Genomic DNA, 20,116 nt, shown 5'->3' on the forward strand with positions numbered 1-20,116 from the left:
AATTAGAAGCCACAGGAGACTGCTGCCGGCACCGAGGGGGGAAGAGGAGAGGAGAGGAAGGGGCTGGACTTGGAAGAAGAAGAGGAGGAGGAGGAGGAGGAGGAGGGTGCGCGGGGTGGGGGACTGAGTATCGCTAATAACAAGTTATAAGACTAATAACAATAATAACAGAACCACCTCCGGCAAAGATCCGCGGCGGAGGCTGAGGGATCCCCGCGGAGGCCAGCGGGGGTTGCAAATGGCAGCGGCGGCGGCTCCTACCCGGGCGGCAGCGGCGGCGGCGGCGGCATTAGAATGAGTAACAATATCAACGCCAACAATCTCAACACAGACTCGTCCTCCTCCCCCGTCAATGTGCCCAAGATGGATGCGCTCATCATCCCGGTGACCATGGAGGTGCCCTGCGATAGCCGCGGACAGCGCATGTGGTGGGCTTTCCTCGCCTCATCCATGGTCACTTTCTTTGGGGGACTGTTTATCATCCTGCTGTGGAGGACCCTCAAGTACCTGTGGACTGTCTGCTGCCACTGCGGGGTCAAAAACAAGGTAACACCCCCCCCCCTCCTTCCCTTTCCCCTTCCCCTCCTGGTGCTGGTGATGGTTCGGTGCGGTGGTGGGTGGTGGTGAGGAGTAGTAGGAGCCCCAGCCTGGTGGCTGCGCAGGGAGGGGGTTTTGTCACCATCCCTGGATGTGTTCAAGAGTCATTTAGATGTGGGGTTGGGGGATATGGTGTAGGGGAGAACTTTGTAGAGTAGGATAGATGGTTGGACTCGATGATCCCAAGGGTCTCTTCCAACCTGGACGATTCTATGACTCTATGACTCTATGACACCTGGGCAGGTGGCAGTGGAGAAGATGCCGTAGGGCTGTTGTTGGGTGGCAGTGAGCTGGCTGCTGGTGTGGTAGTGTGGCCACAGGCTGTCGGGAGCCGCAATGTGGGGATGGACGGGTGAGGTGTTGGGTGCAGTCCTGAGCCGTGCCCCCCTGTCCCCCTCTCTCTGTCCCACCCCACACTTTCATCTGGTGGCATGAAAGTTACACCTGGTATTGGGTCGCCCTCTCAGCAAGGCACAGGCTGGCGTGGTGGGACGGTGTGGTTCTGAAGTTGCTCTGCACCCCCAGGACCACATAGGATGGCGGGGTGGGAGGGTTTATTTACCAAACTAAACTCTCCGTTCTCTTGCGGAATGAGAAACTTTGGCAAAATTAAAAAGGTAAACTTCTCACTCAAATAAATCCTTTTAAAGCTAGTTCCACTCCCTACAAGAAACTGTGACACTTCTGTTTGATAAATGAAATGTAGATATCAAGAAGTATTTGGTGCATTCATAAGTAACACACCAGATCAATATTCTTTGGATCTAAGTGCGAAATCTTTGAGGCAACCTCTCTGCCCCTTTGATTTTTGCATACTGCCACTTGGAAGAAAGCGTAGTACATGAAATAAGGTCCGCTCCTGGTTTGAAGGGACTCTTTCAAACCAAAGCCAAGAACTTGCTCAGGACCAGACTCTCATTTTTGTTTAAGACAAATGGGACAGAAAGTGTTAAGACTCTGTATTTGTGAAAGTGGATTTTGACAGACCCCAAAATAGAGCAGCAGCTGGAGTTTCTCCCCTTCCCTTTTCACATTTTTTGGATTACAAATGGAATAATATCTGCTTCAGTTATTCCTGGCACACAGACACCCACAAAAACACACACACCTTTTAATATATGGTTGCTAGGTTGCTGGCTTGCTTTGACGTACAGTGAGCTGTCTTCCCCCTTCTCCTGTCCCCTCCTCCCTAAACACACTGGGTACAGCGCATATCCCAGCTCTGCAAAGGATCTGACACTTGGGGGAAAACAAAGTCAGAGTGTGAGAAGTTGAGGGACTCGTTTGGCAGCAAACTCAGAGTGTGAGAAGTTGAGGGACTCGTTTGTTTGTTTGTTTGGGTTTAGCGAGGTGGGATCCAGTTTGGGTTGCCGAAACGAACCTCTGCATTCCACTTTGAACTAGAACAGTGAGAGTGAACTTGGCCTATCTATGGAAGAAGTGATTGCGAGAGATAAGGAATAAATAGAAGCTTTTGACTCAGCCTTAAGCTTCAGGACACCTACCAGGAGGTATCACTTCTCTATAGGCATTTTTTATTTCATTCAAAACCAAACCTGAACTTCCTTAGAGAGGTGTTAGCCAGATATGATGACAAAGCTCAAATGAATTTGTGATAATAAGCGAGTCCTGTAAAATACCATTGCCAACAACAAGGAAAAGGCAGATTTTCAAGAATGGGTGGGTAGTTAAGACTTAACTTCAGTTTCTTCTGTTTTTATTTAGTATCTTCCTCTCCACATGACAAGACAAATTTGCAAGGGGTATCAGGCATCTCGATGAGATAGAAAATCCTACAGGTTATCACCTCGTGCTTCTTTGCTTGAGAGAATGGAAAGTTAGAGACTTGTACACAGACTTGTTATGCATAGTGTCGTGGTGGGTAATGTTGGCCTGGTAGTCTGTTGTTGGGACATAGTCAGTTAAAGTAGATCATTCATTTCATAACCAGTACAGAAAGGCATATCCAAATTGTCTTTAAAACCTGTTATGCTAAATGTATCAGCTTGCTAATTAGCAGGTATCATCAAGGGGTTCCAACACGTCCAGTGTGAATGATTGGACATGCTGTCGCTATGTCAGGTTGTAAGATTTGGATTTATTTCATGTTTGAGACCTGAAGTAGCTATATACCCGTGATGATCATTCCCTGGGGCAGGAGGATGAAGGACTGTGCAGGTAGGGGGAGATAGACGTCTCTTTTTAGATTCCATTTGTTCCACTTGTAAGGGTTTTCAAGCCTCTGGTGAAGAAGAACTTTGAAGGGCTGATCCGGCTGCATTCCTTACGTGCTAAAATGGGGAATTGGAGGGAATTCTTTGTGTGCAAGGAGTGACTAGTTATTGCAAAACACTTTTCTAGTATTTAGGTTATAAAGGCTAACTGAAGTAGCAACTAGAAATGTCTTAAACGTTGCTGTTATCAAACACATGCCTTGTGCTGCCTGGTAACTTGGGAAAGGCTGCCAAGGCTGCAGGTGAAAAATGTAAATGCGTATGTATGCTATGTCGACTGTATTGGACCTGCTGGCAAAAGCAATTTTACAGGAATTAGCTCCTCCTACTGCGGGACTGAAGAAGTTTTCTGCATGTTAGGACCTTTCCTGTGCTGCCTCTCCTGCTGCTCCACAGGTTGTAGCAGAGTTGGGGTATCCAACATCGTCTCACCATCCACATAAAGAGTGGTTCCAGGGAGTGAGCTAAAAGAAATCTTTCTCATGGCTGCTTTCTGTGGCTTCTTATTGAATAATTCACATGTATATGTGAATTAGAGATATGTGAATAATTCAGAGTTACTCTAACACCCGTGTCCGTGTATGTTACTGCCAGGAACTGCAAAAAGTTTCTTTTTTTTTTTTTCCCTACTATATTCTAATCATAACATTGTATTCCTCAGATTTGTCAGCGATTGTCAACTTGGTTTTGGGATGTAACACTTTTTAATGGCTGCATAGAAGGATTTAGAATGTGGTTTGATGGTTTTACATTTTTTTCCCCAGCAACTCATTGAATTTAAGGTTCGAATTTAAAAACATGCTATAAAAATTTAACACTTTGTGGTATGACAGTTCGCTACAGGTTTGTTTCTTTTTTTCTTGGAGATAAGAAAGTCAAGATACTGTAAGTCAAGAAAATGACAGCTTCTGGTACCAGAATGATAAACATTGCCCCTTAAAATTCCATATCCGATATATGTTATTGTATACAAATAGAACATTAATATGAATCATGTATTAAAGGCAATTGCTGAAGCTTTAGGTTTTTTATGCTCCATGCTTTCTTTGTGACATGACGTTTTTTAAAAATCTGCCAAAAGAAGAATGTAAATTTTGACCTGTGTTGTCAGTTTTTCATGTAATGAGTCATTACAATTGAAAGCCTTGCATTCCTTTATTGAATGCAGTATACAATTTTAGATGTAATTCTTCCAAAATTAGCTACAGTCCTATTGTAGAGACTGAACAAATGCTGTTTTTTCTCCTCAGGGTTTACATCTACATTTTAAGGAAGGCTTAGGTTTTGTTAAAGAACTTGTCTTTTCTTTGCTCATTCTCTGTCCCTTCACCAACTCATTCCTGTTTGTACACGAAAAGTAGAATGTGAGATTGAAATTCAGTGGGCTGGACTCTCCTCATTGGTTGCTTTTATTTCTGAATATAAAAGAAAAATAAAATAAATATGCATGGTGAAGTACACAGTACACATAGTGGTTAAATGTGCATTATACAGCCTGTAGTTGTTTTGATTATATGGATCTGCTACTGCATTTTCTCTGCTTCAGAAGAGCATTTTCTTAAAGAGCTCCTGAAGCTGGCCAGTGCAGAATGAGGTGAAATTTGTACCCGTTTGAGGAGTGTGATACTTACTGCTCCTTGTCTCCCCGCAGAGTGGTACCCTTTTTTACTTTATGCCTTCAAGGCTCTTGCAAGTAGAATGTTTCTTTATTGAGATGCTCCTGTTGGAATGGTTTGATTGTTTTAAATTGTTTTCCCCACTGACAATCCTTGACTCGTATACGTATAAAATGAAATTTACATTATGATTATAGATGGAAGTTGCTAGCCTGAAATGTCAAGTCATAATAGTCTTCATTAATATTGGCCTACGTATTTTTGAAACTTAATAAAGAATACAGTGGTAGATTTGGTATTCTGCCCCTCTGCTCCGCTCTGGTGAGATCCCAGCTGGACTACTGCATCCAGCTCTGGAGCCCTCAGCACAGGAAAGACATGGACCTGTTGGAGCGGGTCCAGAGGAGGCCACAGAAACAATCAGAGGGCTGGAGCACCTCTCCTGTGAGCACAGGCTGAGAGAACTGGGGTTGTTCAGCCTGGAGAAGAAAAGGCTTTGGGGAGATCTTATTGTGGCCTTTCAGTACTTAAAGGGTACCAACAAGAAAGATGGGGACAAACTTTTAGCAGGGCCTGTTGCAATAGGACAAGGGGTAATGGCTTTAAGCTAAAAGAGGGAAGATTTAGACTAGATAGAAGAAAGAATTTTTTTGCACTGAGGGTGGCAGAACACTGGCCGAGGTTCCCCAGGGAGGTGGTAGATGCCCCATCCCTGGGAACATTCAAGGTCAGGTTGGATGGGGCTCTGAGCAACCTGATCTAGTTGAAGATGTCCCTGCTCACTGCAGGGGGGCGTGGACTAGATGACCTTCAAAGGTCCCTTCCAGCCCAAACTATTTTATGATTCTAGCATATTGATTTGTTTTGAACAGAAAAATCAAAATTTTTCTGGAAGTACATTTGCAGAAGTCTTCTTTGGCAAGTTAAGATTTTTTGCCCAGTCCTCTGAGGCCTGACAAAATTTATAAGTGAAAAAATTCAGTTCTCCCTAACAGAAGTGTTTCTACCAAACTAGCTCTCATACAGCGAGGTTTCTTGATTTCCTAGCAATACCTGCATAAGCTTCCTCTCCAAATAAAAATAATAAACCAAACTCAAAACAAGGCACTATATATTAAGAAAAACACAAGAGTGAATTGGAAGGTGCGTATGGACACGTAATGCAGGAGACCCCTTCATTTAGATCCGGGTGTGGAAACCTCACCTTGACTCTCTCGAAGATGCACCCAGCAGAAGCGTATGAACAACTGGAAGGCTCAAGGGATTAGCAGGGGACTGTAATGCCTGTGGCTCGTTAGTCACATGCGCAGCCTGGCTGGAGGCACGGCGTCGTTCCCGTCTCATGGCTGTCAGGTGGTCTGCGTGTAATTACCCCGCCAGCGTCCCGCCGGTTGGGAGATGGACGTGGTGGAGAGGTCAAGGACTGAAAGCAAAGGTACTCGCTGCTCTTTGCAGATGGTGTTTCTACGAGTGGAAAAGGCACCGGTACGGAGAGGCGTGTGCTGCTGTTCTCTGCGCCGTGAAAAAGACGAACACTTTCGGCTCTCTGGAGCTCATAATGGATTTCACGTTTTATAAACACATGCTAAAGTTGGCTATGCATGCAGAAAAGAAAATGTATGGACAAGGGTTTAACTGTAAACCAAACAATCCCGACCAAAATGTTATTTTGATGCAGTATCGTACTTATTTTCAAGGCTTTGCAACACATACATTTAAGGAGAAAATCTGTGCTCAGAAGGCATTTGCAACTCTGACACGTTTGCAAATCTGTAAATCCTGGTTGGAAACTATTAGATTTCACAATTTTTTCCAGGTTAGCTCAATAGAAGAAATGCCTGTGATAGGGAACATGAAGCTTTTCAATAACAATGATTATACTGATGTGGTGAGATTTTGTGGTGAGTTTTGATGTGGTGAGATTTCTGAATGCAGAATGAGGGCAGCTTACAGCCCCTGAGATAGAAACACTGAAAATTTAGAGAGCACTAGTCCTAAGTATAATATCTGTAGGGACAGGATCTAGTGATTATAATTAAAAAGCAATGATGTTCCATGTCTATTGCAGGAAAGTGGACTGTGAACCTTAGTCGTTGACTGTCCTCACTGGGACAAATCTTAAAAAGAAGCAATCTCTAGTCAGCAGGAAGAATACAGAGCAATGATCAGTGTTTCTTGAGAGAATGGCTTTGCTATCTGGTGGAATCCAACTCAGATTGACAAAAGTTTATGTGAATTTCAGGGCTGGCTGGTAATCATTCCTCAGCAAGATGCGGCTGTAATTCGGAAGCAGCGAGGCATTCTATAGTGTGACATTGTAGGACAGAAGTTCCAGAGAACCTAGTGAGATGTAAACATAAAATAACTCTGGATGCAGTTAGGGGATGGGTTATCATTTTGGTTCTATTAAACATACCTTGTCACATCATGTGTTTTACATGTATGAAAACTTACCAAATTACCAGACGTCTGAGAGGGACACAGTGAGTACAACTCCTGGCATTTTTCTAAAGGGAAAGGTTGCTGAAATACTATGTGTGGGTGTTAATGGTTAAAAAATAGTCTTGTCCCCTACATATCATTTCAGGGACGAAAAGAAAGGGACTACACTTTAAAAAGCTATCAAAAAATGCTGTGTTTCTGTAATGAGTTGATATGCTACTACATGATTGAAGGTTTAATGCCTGACTCTTCCACCCGCTCTGCGAAGTGAGGTCACAAGACTAGGCTGGCATTTGTACCAACTTTGCACAGGGCTAAATGCACAAATTCCAGATTAGACCTCATGGTCTGTAAGTGCGAGTACCCTGTTAATGGCACAGAGGTCATCTTGGGTGACAAGGTAAGGTGGACATCCAGTAGAAGTCTGTTAGCGCTTTTGCCAATGATGCTGGATGGATAAATAAGAAAACAAGATACCTATCTTCCACGCCTCTCAGAGATGTACTGGCCAGGAAGGGCCCGTTTTGAATCCTGGTGGTATTTATAGCCCGAGAATACATCGGGTTTGCATCTTTGAGAGGAACACTTTATTCCCATATATAGTATGCGTGGCTCTGTTTAAATGAATGTGCTGCCACTGAAATGTGTTGAGTTCAGTTTGCTTTGAGATGATATATTGCATGTATTTGTCTGTTTGAGAGTTACAGAAACGGAGAGCGTTATCCAAAGCCTGTTGAAATAGAGGGAGGCCATCCTAAGAGCTTCGATGGTTTTGGACTCAGGCCTAGATGTTCATAGTGTTCTAGATGAATCAGATATTTTTGTCAAATGATTCTTCTGTTAACATTTTAAGCTTTTAAAAGCTTTTTTCTTTTATTGTAGCGAGGTGTATTTACTTGGCTTCTGGCCATTATGTCTGGGATTTCAACATTAGAAACATAATATTTAAAAATCACACAAGGTATGTTTCCATTCCAGTTAAGACTTACACCTTTTGCCAGGCCCCCCTTGGAAATCAAAATGTGGGTGCTTGAACTACCGAGGATATCCTATCACGGCATCTCTCCTGCGAGCTGATGGGGAATGGCAAATATTGGCTCTGTTTTTTTAGAGCCACAGTAAGTGCACCTTTAGTGGACGTGGCCCCATGGATCGTCTGCAGGACAGAGATGCAGCCCTGCGTCCTGGAAATCCCTTTGCATGTCCTTAACTTCACTACCTCATTTAAATATCAGAACTGCTAACGTCTAGTGGAGAAAAAAAGCCAGATCTCATCACCAGGCCAGAAGAGTGTTGAGAAGTTCTGTAACATCCTCAACAGTTGTAGCCTACCACAACAACAGGGAGAATTTGAGTGGCTTGGCACTGAAACTGTTAGATGCAGGTCTACCATGTTGCATTTTTATTGTTTTTATACACCCAGGAGTAAATTTACAATACAGTTTTGTTTCCCTTTGTCCAAGCAAATGCTGACTAAATATTTGACAATTTCTTTCTTGTAATATTTCATTCGTTTTTCATGGTATCTTTTACATTTTTAGGTAATGGTTTATCTCTTATTTGTTAAACTGAAAAGGTGACTCTCTAAATTTGCTATTATTAATGAGATTAGCACTACTTCTGCTGGATTAATTTTCTATTTTAAGTATAGGGAAAACAATATTATAGATACAGCTTTCTAAAAAACTATTTGCAAATGGTGACCTTAACGTTACAAAAATAAAGTGAAATATATTAGATAATGATTCATTGTTTAAGCATCTTGTAATTTTTTCTAGTGTGAACTCTTAAACTCATTTTAGTTGTTATTATGCACGGGTATTCTGCTGGACAGAAATTATTTGAAACAGGTTACTAGCTTTTTTGAACTATAATGGTCATTGCTGGTACTCGTCAGATGCTTTCAAGTATCATGGAGACTCCTTTGGCTACAAGTGATTTGACATCACTTTCTTGAAAGTGAGTTTGCTGATCAACAGGCAGCTGTTGTCTGATATTTTTACATCTTCTAGGTTATTGTACTATAAATACTGTTTCATGAGGAAGCTGATAAATTCTACTTGGGTTTTAAGGGGTGAAGAAAAAAACCGCTCCTTTTTCCTTTTAATCACAAGAACAGCCTAGTTAGGAGAAAATATTGCAGGGTCTGTCTATAGTGGTGCAAACATTTTTCCCCATGAGGGAATTTTTTTAATGCTTTATTATACACTTCTCATAAATCAATTTTATGTGGGAATTTTTTATCAGCTTTTTTCATGTTAGTTTTCTTCTGTTCCCAATGCGTTTATATCCAAAGGCTTCTGATTCCTTCAGTATCAGAAACGGGGGACTGCTGGTTTTCTGTTCCCATTCTTCTCGTGTCACTCAAGGCTCTCAGCAATAAAGCTTACTTGTTTCCTTGCATCCTGTACTGTAATGTTATTTTTCTGCTGTCTGCAGGATAAGGTTATAGTCACCATTTGTTATGTTCAGCTTTTTATAGAGAGACATGGATTATATGCTTAAGGAATGATTTCTTCGATTGAGAGAGGGCCTGGTTTTTGATTTAAGACCGTACAAAATTTTACCTGACTAAATGCTGATTTTCCTCTTCTGACTCTGCCTTATGTGTGTAAGTTATGGTGGTGTCTTTTCATAAGTCAGAAGAGCAGAATTCATTTTATAGATCTGTTGTTCCTAAAAGAAAACAACAGTAAAAACTTCACCGTTTTGATACTTGCAAAAATAATTTTAGCTGCTTTGCTGGAATGCGTCCCTAGGATATAATGAAGCTTTAATTTACTAAAAATAGAAAATACTGCCCAAATGATAGAGCTTTGACTGCCTGTACGATTTACGTGATAAAATTTTAATGTTCACTTAAAATGATACATACTATAGAAAAACCTTGGTATCTTTATGTTGCCAGCTGAATGATGTGATTCCAGGACCGGAAGAAAAAAACATTTGATTTTTTTGATTTCCAGGTGATGGCATTGTGTTCATTATTAAGTTATTCATAACTTTTAAAGAGAACTCCCACAACAGTTGAGGTTAATAAGTGGAACTTAAGTCAACACTTGCACAAACCAACTGTTTAGACACCAAAATTCATATTTAAGATCTGAATAAGGAGTTTGATTTCAGAGTCAGGGATAATTTCAGATGGCTTCTGAAAGAGGTATTCTTGTTCTTGAAAACTTGTTTCCTTATTTAGATGTTTAACATCAGATAACAGCTAAACAGATGTTTAACATAATAGCTAAAACCCAGGTACCTTTTTTTTTTCTTTTGATGTTAACCTTATACACATTCTGGACTTTGGTAGGGTTTACCTAATCCCCTGGGTTCTTTTCTCTGTATGTATAAACATAGGAGAAGGTACCTCAGTGTTTGTAAAGTTGCACACTGTTTTAAAAGCTCTTTAAAGCAGCTGTGTCTCTTGCTTTAACATTGAATATTCTAATTTTAATTTTCTTTTACCTAAAAGGTTGATACACACCCCGTAATAAAAATACTTATTTCAAGTTGATTCCTCTTAGAAATGACTTTAATAAAAAATAAGTTAAAAAATAAATTTTTCATGCTCCCATATTGAAATTGTGGGGGCAATCAGAAAATGTTATCGTTTCTTCATTGCTATGGCTACAGTTGCTTTAATAAAGCTGTATATAAACTTTTGCCTTTATTGACTGTCCATGTGACTATTTGTCTTTGGGTTTGTGTTCTTTAAAGTGAGAAATGCTAATGGCTTAAAGTGAATAGATCTTAATTTTGCTCTTATACCAGTTGTGTACAAAAGTAAAATGTATCCTTGCGATTGTATTGAGACCTTTCTTTCCTATTAAAGAGCGGTCGAATGAGAGAATGTAAATTCATAATTTGTAGAGGTGGAAAATAATTCAACCTCTAGGGTGAAACATTTACTTATTTGTATAAACTACGAAGTTTATAAACTGAACTCCTGAAAATGAAATTCTGAACCCAGAATTTCATAGGCTTGTCTGTTGGGTTTTTATACACAGAGAAATGGAATATTCGGTTTTGAAATAACTAACATTTCTGCTTCCATCAGCTCAAGGCTACTACAGAAAAGGCTCCAGCCTTACACTGTGTGCAGTAAAAGAGTAAACCTGCTGAGTTACTAATTGTTAAAATCCTTTGCTAGTGCTCAGACAGAGTATTGCTGAGTCTTGTGGAAAGGTGGGTCCCATTACCGAGGGAGTTGATTGAAGGGGTGGAGGGTGAGGGGCAGGGATGGGGTCAGGGTGGATAGAGCTCTGGGCTGTCAGTCAGCATTAAACTGTGCTGGACCTGTGTGTGTGTGAGATGGCAGAGGAATGCCAGTGGGGTTTAGAGCACAGCTGATTGCAGGATTGTTTTTGTGAAGGTGCCTGGGCCACATTCTGCGGTGTTTAGATCTGCTTTATGGCTTGGTATGACGTGAAGGTGGTGTAAACCCTACCGGATCAGGCCTCATGGCCTGTCGAAGCTGAGTTACATCACTTACCACTTCTTAAAAAACAAATTTAATCCATCAGAGCAAGTTCAGTGTTTTGGGGCAGCAGTTTGTGATTCCAAAACTGGAGTTGCCGTCCTGAGGTGATGGTTTGACAGTGTTAATAAATCCAAACTGTAAAGTCTGAGAGGAGGCTCGCTGTGAGGCACCTGAGCCGTGTTGAGGCCAGGCTGTGGCTGCCAGGTGGTGGTAGCTCCAGATCCTAAACCCTCAGAAGTGTTTTTAGACATTTTTACTGAGCAGAAAGGATTTCAAATGTAAAAGTTGAAATAATGAAAAGTTTTTAAAGTGAGGTTGTTTCATTATTAGCATGCTAAATATTAATTTCATGGTGTCCTTTGGTGAATATGGTTTTGTTCGCTTCAGCATTTTAGCTGGATGAGGAATGCAATTTTGAAGGTGAACTCTTAGCTTTTCCAGCGTGCTGAAGTGGATTCCTCTCAGGTGAAACTATGTAGGAAGATGAGCTCCAGGAGCACACCTGATCTACAGCACCTGTTAACGGGCTGCAGTCCCCACAGCTCCCCTAGATTAGTCTTGACAATAAAAGTGCTGTAATGTGGAGCAGGTGGAGCTCCTGTGTTCTCTTACTGCGTCTCCTTCCTTGTAAAGGTAAAGTTAGATATGTTTTTAGGATAAATCCCAGATAAGCTTTTTTTATAAGCTTCTGGCTTTATTTTCTGTTTATTTAGTTCTTAAACTAGTGTACAATGTATGTATAGTTTCTTGTAACTGCTCTTCCAGAGAGCTCTTTCTTTTACTGTGCTGTAACTCTGACTTCAAGCTTGGGCTTGTGGCTGTTTGTGCCCGGGCTGTGGTGGCCCTACCAGGTTGCCCTGGGCTGGCTGCTCGGGATGGGACGGTGAACCAGTAGTGATGGTAAGACTGTGACTTTGGATGATATCTTACTGCCTTAAAACATCACAGGTGTTGGGCTGTGACAACTATTGATTAATTTTAGTATAACTATTCCAACTTTTTGGTTTTTTTTTTAATTTGTTGATCTTCTGAGAATTTTTGTTGAGTGTATGAAGTCTGTATGGATGAAGATATTATTATTTGTGCTGACAGAAGGGGAAGAAAATGGGTTTGGGACAGGTTGTTTAAAGCAGTTGTTGTCTATTTGGTCTAGTCTGAGACAACAGGTGATAGAGCTTTGTGCCTGGGCTGCTTTTAAGGTGCTTTTCCTATCACTGAGATCTTGAGCTGCAGAGCTTTTGTTTTCAAAATATTTATTAGAAGTGGAAAGACAGTGGTAGCTTCAACTAGAGTACTGAGATCTTGAGTTGCAGAGCTTTTGTTTTCAAAATATTTAGTAGAAGTGGAAAGATAGTCGTAGCTTCAACTAGAGGTAAAGTTCTAGAAAAGCTTCTGGCAATATACACAGAGTTCTAAAGATTGTCTCGTGTATTTATATTCTCTCAGCTCAGTAAAAAGTGTTTATAAACAAGAAGTAGAGGAACCATTTAGAATGTGGGCTTTTTTTTTTATAACTGTGTTTTTCAGGTTGAGTTGCCTCTTTCTTGGGACAAATAGTTTTAGTTCTGGGGATGGATTGTTTTCAGCAGTGTATGTAAGACTGTAACTTCTGTAGGTTTGTAAAACGCTCTGGATTTTAAATAGTATGTAAAGGTAGGCTACTGTGTAACTCCTGAGATAGATTGTTTTCAGCAGTGTATGTAAGACTAACTTCTGTAAGTTTGTAAAATGCTCTGGATTTTAATGTTATGTAAAGGTAGGCTACTGTGTAACTCCTGGAGAAAAAGCATAATGCCCATGACTTCTAAAATTGGTGGCTCGAACGGTTACAAGTAAATGAGAATGTGCTCTGAGAGCTGATGGAAATAATAGCTCAATTAGTATCAGGAAAAATTCTTGGTCTTAAGACCATAGCTGTGTTTTGGCCATTAATATCAGTGAAAGTATTGTGTTTCTCACCCCTGTAATGAAATTGATGTTGGTTCCTGGATGTCTGCTTTTACATAATCTGCTTATTTGGACTAATTTCAAATAATTTAAAAGGATATCACGTTAAACTGAAGTTTTAGATCGTTTTTTTATTAGAAAAAAATAATTATTTTAAATTAAAATATTGGTTGCGTTCACTGCAGATCCTGTAGAAAATGCTATATTGATGCAAAGTATTTTTTTTAGATAAATCATCAGATTCTTCAGTATTTAATTATGAGTTGTTTCTATTTGTATTCTGGTCTTAAGCTTCTGATGGAGTTATGTAGTCTGGAGCTGATGCTCTTTAAGTCACCAGACTTCTGAAGGTGAAAACCTGAGATTTTTGTGTAGCTGTGTGACACCTGGAGCTACAACTTTATGAAAATATTTTGATAGCAGGAGAGATGCAGTGTATTCATTATGGAGACAGGCTTTGGAGAAGTGGCAGCACTTCTTGTAAGCTGGTTTGTGTTTCATATTGATAAGTCTGAAGTAAATCTCCTTCCTGTACTGTATGTCAATGCTTCTGCACCATTTAAGTCCCACTAAGAGGGCTGAAAGGCTTGTGGTTTTTGTAGTATTTTCTGCAAGTGGGAAAATTCATTACTTGGGCTCTAGGATATGGATTTAAAATGTTCCACTCTATACAAGGAGCGTTATGTATTCAAAATTGGACTTAGCAACTTAAAAGGCCTATCTGAACTATTTTTATTATTGTAGTATTCAGAGGCCACACGGTTTTGCAGGCTTAGTTGTGCCAGATCCTATTACCAGCTTTGACAAAGGGGTGAACCCTTTGCCTCATGCATCTTATCATCTGGAAGCAGATAATGAGGAGAAAGCCATGAGAGGAGGAGGATTGTGAAAGAACTGGTTTGCCCCAGTCCATGTAAACCAACCTAGTGATCAGGATAAGTAAATGATTTAATTAGTGAACATCCACTCACCTGGTTTGTTAGGTTTATGAAGGGAACACGGTTTGCGAGTCCATTAGAGCAGTTAATGTTTTTGAAGAACTACAGGCGGTTAAAACTTGCTGTGCCATACTAAGTTCCCTTCTTGAGGATTTATTTTTTACATAAGTAGAAAATGGAAGGAATTAAAGAAAAAAATATCTTGGATGAAATGAAACTTTAGCTGTACTGTATTGGGGAGTTTGTAAGAATAGAAAAATGGCATGGTGAAGGGAAGACAAAAAGAAGGAAATCTGTGTAGTTCAGTATGTGGTGTATGGATGTAACTTTATCTGTATGCAGGCATTTTGAATAATCTTGCTCCATTGCCATTAAAAAAACTCAAGCAGGTTTTTGCGTACTCATACCCACACTGGCTTTAAAGAATAATGTTACTTTTACAGTCTAGGAAGGTTCCTAGTTAAACATATGCTTGTTGATTGTACTATTTTTAGCTTTCTTTGAACAACACGTGTTCTCCCCAGATATTTATTTGTGAATGCTGTATTCTGCTCTTAAAAGGAAAATCTCTCTGTGTCTAGATTCTTTTTCTGTGTCCAAGAAAGGAAAGAACCAGGGTTCTTGTCAGTGTGTTACTTCTTCGAAATCCTAGTAGAGGGGGTAAATTAATTAAATCTAAAATGGACCCATCTGGTGGTGCTAGCAATGCCAGGGGAGAACAGGTGAAAGAATCTGAGCCAGAATAAACATATAATGCATTATATAACCCGTAATGTAATTGGTGACGCATCACAAGCAGAAGACTAATCTTGGTGTTAGACTATTTACTTTTTGTGTAGTGTTGTTTTTAAGTGAAACAGTTAATGTGATAGTTTGAAATGCTTGTTTCTGTTGCATGGGTAAAAATCTAAATATTTTTTTTCATTAAGAATGTGACAAATGTATTTAGTATGTTCTATAAACAAGATGTAATTCCCTGCATGGGTTTGCTTGAAAATAAATGAGTTGACGTTGTTTGAAACAAAATGAAACAAAGTCACTATTTCAGAAAAATCATATACCTGTTTAAAATGTATACCAGACTAAAAATGTGAAAAGCATGTTGCCAACTCAATTTTGCCCCCAAATCTATGTTAGTGTAGATGAATACAAAAATCTCTATGCAGACATTTTTGTTGCCAAAATTACCTTTTTCTTTAAGTTCTCTGCAATACTTTCGATGTAGTCATTGCATCACTGGGAATAGGAATGTAAAAATGACTGTAAAAATTGAATTGTATTACCTGATTTGGGAGGCATGCAAAAGGTAAACAGTATAAATGCTGGGAAGAAGTGAATTAAATTAGAAAAGAAATGGCAATGAAGAAATGAAAGGACGGTGTCTGTTTGCAGCACAGGGTTTGTAGTTTGGCAGGCTCCTTAGCACACATTCCGTTTTTATTATGGCACCAGTTAGACATGATTTCTGTGTCATTGCCTTTGTTATGGAGCGTGTTTCTGATAGAAGACTTTTAATGCATGATCTTTGGGAAAATGTATTTCATGAGGGCAGGGCAGGTGTCTGGGCTGTTTGGCCTGACTTTAAAATAAATGGAGAAAGTAGGCCATGGAGTTTTTTGTGAACTTCAGAGCTAGTAGCTATGTCTTTATTCAGATTTTAAAAAAAAAAAGTCCCATTACCTGCTTGTAAGTCAAATTCCATCCTCGTCTATCAATTTTTTCAGCATCCTCTCTGCTTTTATTTCTTGCTGCTTATGTTTCACTTTTTTAAAAAAACAAACCAACAAACCTCGACAAGAATATTTCACATGAAGGTTGAAAGCAGCTTGTCTCATTCTCTTGAATTTTTGACTCTCAAGTGAAAGACTCTGGGTGGTTTGTAAGATTGCATAAATGTTGGTTGTCTCTTCATAGTGGACAGGACTGAATTCTGTTTTCAAGAAATAAATTTTCAGAAAAAAATGTAGTTTTGCCAAAATTGGAATACTTACAAAACTGTCAGTTTAACTGGGTTTTATTAACTAGGGCAGGAGAAAAGATGATACTGAAATTCTTCTTTTTTCTTTATTTTGACAGGAAATAAATATTTGACTTTTTAGTCCTATGTTTTATTTCGTATTGTAAAGTCAAAAGCAAAGCCAGTAATACCTTGATTGGCCTTCTTTCAGGAATCTTATTTTGACAAGTCTTTATAGTTTTCAGGATTTCTTTACATATTAGAATTAAATTTATCTGAAAATTCTATGCAATATATCAATTCTGCTCTCTGCCCAGCTGTATTCTCTGAATGTTTCCATTCTTAGGCTATGGCTATATAAATATGCATGTGTACAATACTTTTGTTAACAATATATATATATAAATGTGACCAAATCTTTCATGAACAATTGCACCAAAGTTGGGTGCTTTTATAATGTGCTGTTCTGTCGGAGGAAGTGTTATGCTCAGTTTGATGTTTATACTGGATTGTGGAAAGCATACAAGAATAGCCAATTAAATATGTTTCTCACTTGTGGAGATACAGTAAATTCTACAAACCCCCTCAAATCAATTGATTAGATGTCAGTAAGGAAGGATTTAGCAGCTAAATAACTAGAAAAGCTGTGGTCAGTGATTTAATATGTTGCAATGGCTTTTAATAGTTCTTCTGTTTTCATAGAATTGTAGATTTGTTAGGAATTTTATGTGGTTTACTTGTCAAGCTAGCTATTACAGCAGAGATGTGTAAGTACATAGTAACAGGCATACTTACTGAATGATGAGCCCTTGGGAAATTGAACACAGCTTTTCAAGACTGGAATGAAAGAAGGAAGTGGCAAGATGAGAGCAATACACATCACACAAGTAGTTGGTCTGTGAGAAGACAGTGAAAAGAAAATGTTGAATATCACATAATTGTTGTTTTTAAGTGCTCGGTGCATTCATACCTTTCTAGGCCATTCCTACACTGTTCTCTATCAATGTGCCTGTTGGGGGGTTACAGAGTTCACTTAATTCTTAGGTGTGCTGTTTTGGATGTGGCTTTTTAATGCTGCTTTCTTTCATCTCATCTCAAGTTTATGCTCTCAACACAGAATGAAAAATTCACGGCAATAAATTCTGTAGACTATCGTTCCATGTTTGGAAACTACTGTGGTGTTTTGGTGTCATCGTGCCCCCCTCCCTCCAAGAGGTGAACATCAGAATGTGGAGGTCTGTTGCAATGTTGAGTGTAGTTCATAGCTTCTGGTTAGTGGCAGAATTTTTGCAAGGCTGATTATCAAAAGTCAGAGAAGGTTTGATGCTGTTTATTTATGTTTACATGAGAAGTAGATGGATGATACCCCAGGCTATTCTGCTTTGCAAAGAGAGGTCTGAAATAGTTATTTGCAATATATATAATAGGGTAACGCTTAAGGTTGCTCAAATCTCTGCTACTCCATGGTGTTGGCCAATTGAGTTGGAAATGCAAGATAGATTAAATTGCAATATGATGTAGCAACCTTCTAGGATATGTGCCTTCAGGTGTTTTGTCCATAGAAAAATTAAATAACTCAGTTTCTTCTTCTGTTGCCCTCTTTATAAGCCTCAGGAGTTCTTCACAAAGCATCTTGGTCTGAGCTGAGCTAGACCAGAAGTAGATTTAGGCCAGGAAGGAAGCTTCCAGGTTGGAACTGGTTGATCAATGTAGTGGAAATAGGCAGGTTGAAGAGCTCTGAAGTCACGGGCTTCTAAGAGTGCTGAGATGTCTGCAGTCTGACTTCAGATGGAGCTGCGAGTGCTCAGTTTTAATAAGTAATTACACCTGAACCGTGTTTTAATTTATCCAGTTGGCTTTCTGATTACCTTGGTGATCCTTTATCCTGTTTGGAAGAAACTGTGTTACTACAGAACTTAAAAAGTAATACATTCATTGTATAGGTACTTAAAATATAGCTCAGTGACTGGATAATGGTTAAAACAGAAGTCCTTTACTTTATCCTTTCTTGGTAAAACAAAAAAGAGGCAAACCAAATTCTTCCAATGATTTCATATACTGATGATAGAAGCAAAGAGCTAAAAAAAGCTAATGCTTTTTCTGTTAATGCATTTATTGGTAGAAATTCATTTTAGAAGGTATCAACAATAGGTTTTGGTGATTTCAAATAAAACAGCAATTTAATTTCTTAAAAACTCTTACATGTGCTTGCATGGAAGAAAATCTTGTGTACTATTTTATCCCATACTATCACAGCCCACTAATGATATTTCATAAGTATGTACTGTGTAAGTGCTTCTTGGAAAGTGCTGTTTCTATCAATCCAGAGTGAAATTTTACAAAAATATCCCCATAGATGCCACTGAAAAATGTAACTCTCGAGGTCATTACCTGGAGTGACTTTTTCTCTTGGATACTCTTTCAGATTTTTATCCACAGAGCTTAGTGTTCTCTTAGGATCTTTGAGTGTGGTGTTAGGAGAGACATGGACCTGTTGGAGTGGGTCCAGAGAAGGGCCATAAAATCATCAGAGGGCTGGAGCACCTCTCCTGTGAGGACAGAGTGAGAGAGTTGAGGTTCTTCAGCCTGGAGAAGAGAAGGCTCTGGCTTTTAAGTACTTAAAGGGGGCCTAAAGGAAAGATAGGGACAAACTTTTTGGCTGACGCTTTGGTATGAAGTCTTACTGTAATACAGACTGAAAATTAGTTTAATTATAATAACAATAATTTTCCCAGCAGTTCGGAAGTTGAAGTTCAGGTCTGTGCAGGTTTCATTAGAAGAGTCCTGCAAAGGCCCTCTGTGTTGGGAAGGCTGGCTGAAGCTCTTTCCTGGGAAATGAAGGTGATAAAGTTTAATAGAGGTATCCGACTTATTCCTGAAGAGAAATAACATTCTGTAGATTCAGAAGAGTTATCTTGTTCATTTATTTTTCAAATGCATGTAGCAAGTAGTCAAATAAAACGTGAAATAATTTTGGTCTGCTTAGGAGTGAAACACTTTTCCATGATGATCTGAGAACTCTTGGTTCATATCAAGACACTGTCAGCCCAGGTTCTTAAATCAGGATGAAAATCTTAGCTGCGTAATTTATTTCTGTTAGGGATAGAAATGGGCCAGTGCCAAAGCCTGAAATCCAAATACAGGGATTTAGAATCCAGTCTAAGAATTCAAGCAAAACTCAGCAAATCTTTGGCCAGGGCTGGCAGCTTCCCAGCACTCCAGGTCCAAAGCCATTTATTGTCATCGGTAACATTCCAGCATTTGAAAGTGTTAGCTGTTTAGATTTTAAGTATTGGAAGTCCCCTGATAACAGCTGTAAGGAGGTTAACGAGTTTAAAAACCCAAGAGTGTCAGGGATTTTGTGGTCCCCTGAGTAGTCTGTTTCCAGAGATGAAATCTTATCTTTATTTTAAAGAGAATCTTGGACTAACTGAATTTTTCCACTGAGATGAATAATTAAAGAAGAAAAAAAACCCACCAAGCCACAAACAAAAGTACTAAATATGCCTTACAGGGACTGACATTCTATAGTATCAGAAATACTGTAACTCACTATTTTATTTTTAGCTATATACAGATCCTGGAGGGTAATGGAGGGGATTATATGATGCTAGAATTTTTTTTTTTTGAGATTTAACATTGAGCTCTGATAATCTCCTGGTTTTCCTTTTTTCCTTTTTTTTTTTAATTCAAAGAACATTCTTATTGAAACAAGAAAATATGTTCCATAGGTTTAGGACAGATACATTAAATTTTGAGTAGCTATATTTTTAGTTCTGTTTCTAGTTTGGGAGAGTATCTACTAAGAAATGTCAAACAGTACACATTTAATTAATTGTTCTAGGATAACTATAAAACATAGATATAAGATATCCATTTGTAATGCAACAGCACTTGCTAAAATTCCA

General features: G+C 39.2%; 1 protein-coding gene across 24 annotated transcripts in view; it reads left to right on the forward strand.

Annotated features, from left to right (window-relative positions):
• The window catches only part of KCNMA1 (potassium channel, calcium activated large conductance subfamily M alpha, member 1), a 495,287-nt gene that overhangs the window by 827 nt on the left and 474,344 nt on the right, over positions 1-20,116 (forward strand). For 9 of the 24 annotated variants that reach the window (XM_014956256.1, XM_014956259.1, XM_014956263.1 and 6 more), the window contains exon 1: positions 295-546. In XM_014956256.1, coding sequence (XP_014811742.1) covers positions 295-546 — 252 coding nt within the window. Of the gene's footprint in view, positions 1-239; positions 547-20,116 lie in introns of those variants that run through there. The other 15 variants (XM_014956278.1, XM_014956281.1, XM_014956280.1 and 12 more) reach the window with 4 other exon arrangements.

The sequence above is a fragment of the Calidris pugnax genome, unplaced genomic scaffold (genome assembly GCF_001431845.1).
Source record: "Calidris pugnax isolate Ruff unplaced genomic scaffold, ASM143184v1 scaffold196, whole genome shotgun sequence".
Taxonomy (NCBI): Eukaryota; Metazoa; Chordata; class Aves; order Charadriiformes; family Scolopacidae; genus Calidris; species Calidris pugnax.